General features: G+C 38.4%; 1 protein-coding gene across 1 annotated transcript in view; it reads right to left on the reverse strand.

The window, feature by feature from the left end:
• The window catches only part of NOX3 (NADPH oxidase 3), a 62,193-nt gene extending 52,312 nt beyond the window's left edge, over positions 1 to 9,881 (reverse strand). The window contains exons 1-4 of the mRNA XM_037810902.1: positions 9,834 to 9,881; positions 9,108 to 9,203; positions 8,884 to 8,994; positions 7,815 to 7,899 (exon numbers count right to left, since the gene is read on the reverse strand). Coding sequence (XP_037666830.1) covers positions 7,815 to 7,899; positions 8,884 to 8,994; positions 9,108 to 9,203; positions 9,834 to 9,881 — 340 coding nt within the window. The remainder of the gene's footprint in view (positions 1 to 7,814; positions 7,900 to 8,883; positions 8,995 to 9,107; positions 9,204 to 9,833) is intronic.
• Between the last annotated feature and the right edge of the window lie 934 nt (positions 9,882 to 10,815).

Genomic DNA, 10,815 nt, shown 5'->3' on the forward strand with positions numbered 1-10,815 from the left:
CATGTTATTCCTAGCGGATTGAGAGAAGTATTTATAACTCAAAACCTCTCTCTATATTCTTCAGAAGAAACTGAGCTAGCTAATTTTAGGAACTGGTTTTGTTAAAATTCTAAATGAAGAGCCCAAGTTCAGAAACACAGTCTCATCTAGCCTGAGGATTCTGCGTTTGATGCTACTCTTGCCTGACTTGTGAAATCTGTTGGGAAGCCTGTATCACAGCATCCAGACAAGGTCATACTGATGCTTTTCCTACAAGTGGAGACCCTGCTGGGTGGCCAATTGATACCTGCCACTGGGATCAGCTTCCATTTTGAACTGAGAATTCACTGCCTAGGGTATAGATACTTTCCCAGTTGGTACCTTTTTTCTTTCTGCACCCACAGTGAGAAGTAGCAAGACTGATTACTATTATACAGTTTATACAAGTTGTGGGAGAGTTCTAGGATCCTCTGTGGCAGTATATTGTAGGCTGGAGTGTGTAAAGGAAGGGAAAAGGAACAGAAGCTTCTAATGATATTGGTGTTACTTCTGTCCCCTGGTCCCAAAAGCAAATGCTTTCCTGTATCTGGCCTCTTCTCTGTTACCTGACCTCCTTCTATCAGAACCATTTCCTTTCCTGCCTTGCAACCTTCTACTCATGCTTTAAGACCCACAGCACAAGTTGTGCTTTCTAACAAGTGTTCTCCAACTCCACACAGATCATATTTTGATTGCAGTATTTCTCAAGCACTGTTGTTATCAGTATATACTTATATCTGGGCCCCCCAATGGAAACCTCAGCACATGGCATATTGCTTAGCAAAGCTAAGAACTGCATAATTATTTACAAAGTGACTATCAACTAAAAGAAAGGGTCAGGAAATCTATCTGTAGATGTGACATTGTTGGAGTAGCTTCTTCTCTGCTGATATGTATGTTTTGCATGGTTTTCTTCAGGCTTTAAGTTAAAAGTCAAGCCAATAACACATTTGGCTGAGACTCACATAAGAAGACAAAACACATAAGGTTTCTGAGGCTATGACCACTGCCCCCTTATGGGCTCAGCAAGGCTAGCACCCAGAGACAGTGTGTATTTCCTTCCTTAGGGACTTGTTCAAGGTATATGAGCAAGGTATATGGATGGTTCATGAAGCGGACTGCCTTGTTTACAGCCTCAGAGACCAGAAAGAGAAGCAAGCTTACCAAGTAGCTGTCTTTTCCAAAGTGCTATACATAAAACGAGAACTATTTGCTAAATGGAACACAAACATTATCCAGTATCCCTAACTGCTGCTTTTTGATAATTATCTCAAAGTTTTGGAAAAGCAGGCAATACTTCTCTTAGCTAATAAATATTGAATATTTACTGTGCACAAAACACACTTACAAATGCTTTAGACATATTTTCTCATTTAACCCTCAGGTATTAGTTTTAGTCTCATTTTACAGACCAATATTTAAAAAGCTAAGGAATTTTCAGTCCGTAAAGACAAAGGTGGAGCAAACCCATGTTTACCTGACTCTAGAGTCCCAAATATAAATATATACATATTTTTTGATAAACTATATTTTTAGAGCAGTTGTAGGTTTACATAAAAATTATACAGAAAGCACAGAGTTCCCATATCCTCCCCTCCCCCATGTATAGTTTTCCCTATTATTGGCATTTTGCATAAGTGTGGTACATTTGTTATAATCGATGAGCCAATATTATTATATTTACATTATTAACTAAAGTTCATAGTTTACATTAGGGTTCACTCTGTGTTGCACAGTTCTATGGTTTTTTTTTTTTAATTTATCTTGTAACATATATGTACAAAATAAAATTTCCCATTTTAAACACATAAGGCCCCAGCTTTTAACTTCTAAGCTGTACTGTTTCTTTTCACTAATTGTTATATCTTACTGCTTACTCAAAACTAATCTCTCCTATGGGCTTAAATAAAACTCTCTGAACAGTTCACTGCATGTCTTTAATCTAGAGTTAAACCGTTCCTAAGGCTCATGACTGATGGCGACATCTGGAGTCCTCGTTGTAGGTTGGTGTGACTGCTTCTTTTACAGTCCAATCAATTAACCTCCTTCCTCTGATCCTAGGTTTCTTTGATTCTCCCTCCATGGAGTAGACAGGGAGTGGAGCTGTACCCATTTTACAGAAATAAAAACTGAGCTTCAGACCAAATTAAGGGACTTGTTTATTATTAAATGATACATATGTGAGAGTCAGAAAGGGAATACAAGACACACTCCAGGTCTTTCATTTTCTATATGCTATCACATTCTTTTCCTGTAATGACTGTTGATCACAACCTATTTTCTATTAGATTGATTTCCACATGAGAACTCAACACTGTTAAACTAAATTTAAGTACATTTATTGAATGAGCAAAGATACTAAACTATTTATTTATTCTTATTGCCCGGTTGCACATAACAGGGTCGAAGAAGCTAATGAAATTGTACAAGAAAGCTCAAGATGCTTTTCAAGAGGCAATTCCTGAGGGAATATGTTAAAAATGAGTCTCTGATTTTTCCTATGTGCTTTGAAATTCATGTTTTAAATGCTCTTTTGCTCTAGCTACCACCATTTTGTTTTATTTTCATAAAGTATAGGACAAAAATGGAATTTTTTTATTTATCTCAGGACTTTTCTCAAAGAGAGAACAGCTTATACCCATTTTGTTTGCCTAAACTTTTTATTTTCCTCTCAGATCTGATCCTAATTTTATTGTGACCTCTCCTGGGAACTAAATGTATTCCATCTGCCAAATCTAGTGCTGATTTGTACCTGTTGGCACTTGATAGGTACCAGGGGAGATGATAATTTTTGTTCTTTGCCAGACATATATTCTGTTCTTTCCTATTATTTTACTATGAATAGCCATGTTACCTATGCTTAAAGTGACAGTTGCTTTAAATGTGTGATAAAATAGTGGTATGTTTTTATTTTTCTCTCCCTTAGTCATCAATATCATTTCATGTTACTAGATTTGAAATCACTATGTAGCAGAAAGAATACTGAAGAGGTCTAATTTACTTAACTTCTTTCAGTCCCCATTTTCTCATAAGTAAAAAGGGTGGATCAGACTAAACTCCATGACTTGTCAGCCGCCCCACCTTAAGATGTCTGGCTACTCTGTCTTCTTCTGAAATTAACTGGGGACATTTATTATCTAAAAGAGATCTATAGACAGTAAGAAAGTACTGTGAACAAAAAACTCATGTTTTAATATGTTTTCTTAATTAACATTGGTATATTGGGGGCTCTTAAGTCTTATGGCAAAACTGATGCTGGATACTGCACAGGAGATCTCTTCCAGTGCCCTCTGTGCACTTTCTAGGGTACACCCGGTTGCACCCTTGAAAGAGCCCAAGGTACACATTTCTAGAAGCCGCCCAAATGTGCTAGGCTAAAAGATGCTATAACTGGATCTTTTCACAATTTTATTTTCTCACCAAAGTCCTTTTACAGTTAAAAGAGAGCAGCAATATTGGAAACACTACACATGCGCATTTAATTGGTGTGTGAACTTCTGAGTTCAAAAGAGAGCTTTTATCACAGAGTGAACAAAAAATCATAATGGCTACAATTAGAGCTGGTTGCCTTGAAAAAGCTCCTTCTCTTGCTTGCTTTCTTTCTTTTTTATTTTTCAGGAGATCAAAGGAAGCATAATTGAGGAAGAATCTTGGAAGTATGGTCAGTTCTTGCTGTCTTTCTGCCTGCCTTTCAGTGATAACACTCATTTTGGAGTTACTCACCTCCTAATTAAGCAGCCTTTAGAAAGAAGGACCTGGGGACAAATTTTGGCTGTGCTCCTGCAGTCAGAATCTGGCTGTAAATTTGTGGTCCTATTTCTGTAGGAATAAGTGTTGACTCTGCGCCTCATGCATGCCACTCACTTGTAAACCACACATTAAAGCAGGACCAGGGATATAGCTTCCTTGGAGTCCCCAGTCCCTCAAGTAAATCAGATTAGTAGCAATTCTTTAGGGGTCTGATACTGAAGATTTTGTGCCTCTGGGGCCATTCTCTACTGTGGGCCTTCAAAACTTTTATTTCTTCAGTGCCCTTAGTCTGAGCTTTCTCCTCTCAACCTGACCTTGTTATGTCTATTGAGGTTAGTAAACTAATTTTAGCAACTCATGAGAAGCTGCAAGTAGGGTAGCTCTATACCCAGGGACCTGGCAGGTGTGGCTGTGGAATTTGCAAGAGGGAGTGGCCTTTGCATCACCCTTTTACAGAAACTCAGGCTCAAAGCACTAGTTTGCAATTGGAAGGTCTTCAACGTCTACTTTGGGCCAGAGAATCCAGAAAGATCCACATTAATAAGAACGGACAGGCTGTGAAACAACAATTTCTATACCTGTGAGGCTACAGGTTCTGAAAATGATTTATTAGTGGCTGAAGACTGCTCTGGCCTCTCTTATCATAGACAGGCAAGCAGGAAGGCAGGAAGCCAGCGGAGGAACAGTTCACGCCACTGCATTTTCAGTGATGTCCTTGATTACAGATACCATTGTTTTGCCTCACCCCTCCCCCTCCCTAGCCTACTTCCATCGTCTCTAATTACCTCCTTTAATGATTTGACCAATTAAAGCCTGCAGTTCAACTTACAGGGGACTGGGTGAGAAATTAGAGGTTGGCATGCAAACTTCGATGTGGATGCACTTCTTCCAAGGTTACACACCTCCATTAAGCCAGTCGGCGATTTGAAAAGCAGCATAATGGGCCATGCTAATAAAATAAGCATGGGAACATTTCCAGCTGCTCCCAAGTGAATACACCAGAAGGACAAAACGTGAGAAGCAAAGGTAGATCTATGAAACCAGGGCTTAGCATTGCTTTTTCCCTTAAAAGCACATTTCTTAGTTGATGTGAAATGCAATAATTGCTTTGTCAGGGCTTGGGAGAGGCAGAGAGCCTCTGAGCTCTCCTGCCTTCTCCAAGTCTTCCTGCCTTGGCCCTGAATAGAAACAATTGCAGCCTGTGGGTTGCCATGGCTCCATGTGGGACAGGAGCACTTTGCCATCAAATGCAGCTCTGGCTCTGCTGGGGGAGCCCAGGGAGATGTCTGGGAGCCAGGCAAATCAGTGGGGGCTAGAGTGGAACGGGGCCAGAGAGAATCCTTCATTTTCTCCAGGGATCTGTAAAGGAAGGAGGAGAAATAGCACCCTGTTTTCTGTTGTTGCAGCAGAATGTGAATTTATCTTGGATGAGTGGCATCATTTTGAATCTCTTCACCCCAAACCATTCCCAATTCTCTGAACTCATGCACTTTCAAGTTTTGAACCATTGCCAGGAATTCCTTCAACCTCTTTTGCTTCCTGGCCAACTCCTCCTCATCCTCAGGTATGACGTAATTTGTTGGGGACCTACTATGCGTCAGGGACCTGGGGAGCCCAGAGGCATATGAAACATGTCAGAGAAGGAAGCAAAGAAATGAAGGAAGATATGTGTGGTGAAGTAGGTTTGTCCTTGAGCCTTTGGTATGTATACTTCTTTACATGTAACAATACGTCAACAGTACAAAATGTATCTGTAACTGGCATTGACTGTCTCCTATGTGCATGATACCATGATAGGAGCTATGTAACCTTCTGAAATGAGACTGGTCAGTCCTGTATATAGTCTGAGCCCAGGAGGGGATCAGAGTCTGAAAGGTTCATATGTGCTAGGAAGTGTGACCTGAGACCTGCATCAGGTGGGCCCACAGCCCAGACCTGGCTGGGTCAGGGAGAGGCGGACCAGGGAATGTGTCCTGGATGTGGTGACGTCTTACCCAGCGAGCACCACAAAGAAGGAGAGGAAAGGCATTTCAGGCCAAGGGAATGACACGACCAAAGGCACAGAGTACTCAGGGTCTACCAGTAGTCCGACAGTAGACAGAACAGGGTGTGTGTATGGCAAGAGATGAGACTGCAGCAGGCTGCCAGGGCTAGCTGGGATGACCCTGTTGGCCATCAATCCTATCTGTGAGGGCAGTAAATGAGTGACCTTGTATTCTACAGATTTCCAAGGATGCCCAGTCCAGACAACTGATCTGCCCATCTCATGGAGGTGGATAGATTGTACCATTGATCACTTAATTCTGCAGAGGACAGGGCCTAAGTAAATTGTATCTAGGATCACACAACCAATCAGTTGCATGGGTGTATAATGATTTGAACATCTGAATTTAGTCAACTACTGCCCATACTAAATTATACTCTATTCCTATCATGGTATCTGGCCCAAAGAAGATATTCAATACACACTATGGGTGCATTTTATACTATTGACATATGATTACATATAAAGAAATACACATGCCCAAAAGTTCAAGGACAAAACCATTTCACAACATCATATTTACCTTCATTTCTTGTCTTCCTTTTCTGACATGTCTGGATGTTGTTTTTTCTCCTTCTATAACATATATAACTTTCTCTTGGAATCCAGTTCTGCCTTAAAACTATTATATGGTAATATTCTTTCTGCCATTTTACTGTTTTTAATAAAGGAATTAAGGATTCCTAAGGTATGAAAGAAAGCCTAGAGATTCCTTTATTTCCTTCTCTGATGATCCTACCAAATAGCAATTTGGACTCTGCTTGGTCATCGCCCATTAAGGAGAACGCAGTACTTTCAGGGGATTCTCTTGCTAATTTAGGTAATTTTTAATGTCTGGAAGAGACTTCCATTTACAGGCTGAAACCTGCTTCCCGGGGTCTCCATTCCTGCAAGCATTCACGCAATCACCACAGTTTATAGGCATCTACATTCAATCAGCACTATTGTAGGTCCTGGAATACAAAGATCAGTCAGCCTTGGGCTTTGCACTCTACCTCTTAGCTGGCTTTCTCCAGAATATGCTGTTTTTTTTGCCTAATTTCTCAACAAACTGCAAAGACTTTTTGCAAAGTGCCTCCCAGGTCGGTTTAATCTGGCGTTGAAGACAATCAATGGGGAGAATCTTCCCCTCCTGTCTCTCCACACACCCAAAGTTGTGTTAATTGGCACTCTGCACCGTCTGTCATGTCTTGTTGCTTAATTAAATTCACATTTGCTTTGAGTGTTACTTTTACTCTATTTTTTTATGCACGAGAAAATAAAAACAAATGAGGAAAACATTTTATAGTTAAATTAGTTTGAGGGAAACAGTACTGAATCATAACTGTATCATTCTTATAGCCTTTTATTTTAATGTCTTTGTTTTCCAACAAAACCACAAGCCAGTTGGTTACTGCCCCTCTTGCTTCCTTCCTCACCAGTTTAACCTTTTACTCTGATGCTATTTTCTGGTGCCTTTCTCTTGAATTAGAAACATAATACTGATAACACTTGAATATTCCTATAGAGCTTTATATCTTTTCAAGATTCTTTTCTATCCATTGGCTCAGTAATATTCAGAACCTTGTTCACATGATCTTTCTTTTATTTTCTCTATTTACTGCCCTGATATCATTTGATAGTCATTTTCATAAGACTGTAAACGAGATTTTGAGCACAGGTCAATTTGATTTCCAATGTGAATTAAATTGAATAATAAAGTGTTCATTTTCAACTACGTATTTACCACTGTATTATCAAACAGGCCTAATTATTCACAAATGAAAAAAGAAGTTTCATCATCTTTTCCCTGGCAAATTGGGGCTTGGTAGGGGAAAACCTGCCTTGGTATAAACTAGAGGTTTACGAATCCATTTATGTAAGTACTATGTGATCAGATGGAAGACAAAGATTTGTCTTACTTAAGGGTGAACGTTTGGGGGAGGGGGAGTTTAAAACAAAACTAGAGATTTAAATGTGAGATACTGCAAAATCTGCCACGCAATTACTAATAAGCACTTACTTGCATTAACGGCTATACAATAAGCGACCAGTTTGTGGAATTGGACGTTTTTATCTAATTGCCTCGCCCATGGTCCTCTGCAGCACTAGAGGAACAAAAAAATAAATAAAGGCTTGATTTGGGGAGAAGTCATAGTGATGACAGCGTCATTAGAGCTGGACAGCAGAACTCACGCTCTGCTTCTAAATTACTGAAGGTGGGCTGTGTGACACAAAATTTCGTGACATCTTAGTCAAACAGGCAAAGACAAAAGATTAGCAATTGGTTTGCTGAAATTTGAACTCAACAAAAGGGATTGAATTAGTAGTTCTCTGGCTATAACTTGTGAAGAAACCTGCTAATATCCGTGCCTCAGTTCCTTTATTTAGAGGCTGAAGGTGATAGCTATCATCTTTACTCATGTGGTTTAAGTAGTCTATAAACTATCCATATTACACAATGGAAGGCATTCTATGCATCTATATGTAAATATTCATAAAATCATGATGACAATTATATAATAAATTGTTTCTTCTAGCAATGGTTATCGAACATCTCATTTTCAGTACAGTGTGTTATTCTCTTTAACAGGAAGTGGGTAAGTAGCCAACAGTGATATTAATATAAACAGGAAATATCCCATTATTTCTGGCAGAAGTTCAAATCTACAGAAATGTACTGTGATTGTGTTTTCTGGGGGTGAGAACTCAGAACTTTGTGGCATTTAGCAGAACTGCTTATTTGTCTTCTTTCAATCAGAAATAGTAATAGTTCAAGCTGTTATAATACTTCCTTCTCTGTGAGTCAGGTCAATTTGATTAGACCTATTTTCTGGATGGAGCAAATGCATCAGGGAAAGGTTGAGCAAGAGCTCAACATCATGCAGGGAGTCAACGGCAGAAGCAAAAGTCAAATCAGAGGTACTGATTACTGATTTCCAGTGTAGCCACTGTGTTCTCGCTCACAAAGAAGTAAACCTCAGCTTAAACAGGATTATTGATAATTTTATAGCAATGTAAATCTCTATTTTCAATGATGCATGTTAGCAAATCATAACAATTGATATAATTTCAAATATTTCAGTACTTACAATACTTGTCCCTCTCACGAACGAAATAAGGTTTCGACTGATGGGTAATAGAATTAGCATGCAGTTAAAATTCAGGCACACTGCGGAGGCTCGTGCCCAGGCCAGTGCCGACTGTCCATATATGAGGATACAAAAAAGAGATACAATGTAAACAAGGAAGCTAAGAAAAATAAAATGCATTTTGTTTTCAGAAACTATAATGAGTAGTTGCCAACACAACTTACACCCAAAATAACTCGTGTGTAAAGGAAAGACTCCTCTTCTTCATACCAACAGAATGTGTCGATAAACAGATATAAATTCACTCCCAGCCATGAAAACTACAGGAGAGCAAAAAGAGAACGAATCAATACTATATTCAGCCTTTTTCTCTAGTCAAGAACACTTGGGGTTCTTCTTTGAAAGTAAAATGAGAAGCCTCTCATACTAACCAGAATTACTCCATGCACTAATTTCTCATAGATTAGTTTTTAATAGTGATTATAATGGTAATAAATCATTGTAAAAAAGATTTTAAACACATATGGGTATTCTTTAAGGAATTTAATGCAAACTACAAAACCTTTCTAATCAACAGAGCTATAATGTTTTAAGTCAATGATGTCAAGAAGTAGGGGGAAATCTTTAAAAACAACTCAGAGAGTACTCTAGAAAAATTCCAATTTCATAGTCTAACTCAGAGTTCATTTGATTTAGAGTAACATTCATACATTATGCAAAAACAAACTACTTGACTTTAAAAATAATTAAAAATGAACTCAGTCAGAAAACAACTTTACATGATTCTATAAGAGTAAATTAAATATATCTACTGAATATTTTCTAACAAGTTTTAGTCTTTTAACCAGAGTAATACTACCAGCTCTTTGGCATTCCTATACAAGTCATCCAAAAAAACAAAGACTATTTAATTTATCTATTTAAAGTTAAGTAAGAAAAATGATACTTACTACTAATATGACAGAGAGACTCTCATTTAAAATCCAGCATCCCACCATGGTGGCTTTGCTTTTATGCTGTCAGCAAATTATTCTTTTCATTCACCTGAGCATAGATGTTCTCTCCATAGTAAGGACTCCCCTACTAAATCATTGTGTCTTTTTGTCTTAGGAAGCACCTACTGGGAGCAGCTCTCGAGGATTTCTAATTAAGGACTTCTTGCCAAAGGCTGACATGCCTGACGACCTTGGTAAATAAAAGGCAAGTCTCTGTCTAATGGTTCTTTACTTCAAAGATCTCATAAGAAAAGAAAGCTCGTTTTATTAAATTATTCTCATGTACTTTATACTCCATTCGTTTTCTACATGATTTCAGTCAAGATGATAATAACTCTTTATGTAAATTTGAGAAATAACCAAACTGCTGAAGACTGGATACAGCAAAACACTCACTTAAGCTTTCTCTACTTCATTTGTGCTTCTTTACTTCCTTTCCCCATCTTCCCAAAAAACAGTTCAGAACACAGGCAGGGGTTAAATAAATATGAGTTAATCTTTCAGAAGATAGCAAAAAAAAAAAATTAAAGTACCCCCCCCCCCATCAATGACAGGACAACGCTCAAAAATCCAAAAATGTGACTGTAAAGAATAAGGTCGATTTCTTTTGTTTTCTTTCTCTTTTTTGGTGGCATTGATGAATTACACTCCATTTTTTCCCTAGTTAAACTTGGTACACTCATGAGGTAAGTTGGAAATATCTTTTCCTACCATAGTGATCCCGGGGGTGGCTGGCTGCCCTCTAATTTTATGTTATTATAAAATTATGACTCTACTCTGGTATGTCCCCATTAAAGCAATTTTCTGGCTAGTCTTAGCCTCTGTATTTCATTTAAAAGTTTTAGACTTAATCATCCAAAATAAGAGAAGGTTTGAATCATTTGGATAGTAACCCAAGCTTTCTGTGTTTTCATCTGGTAGCTCAGTTTAGTTGTCC

Source organism: Choloepus didactylus, chromosome 2 (assembly GCF_015220235.1).
Source record: "Choloepus didactylus isolate mChoDid1 chromosome 2, mChoDid1.pri, whole genome shotgun sequence".
NCBI lineage: Eukaryota > Metazoa > Chordata > Mammalia > Pilosa > Megalonychidae > Choloepus > Choloepus didactylus.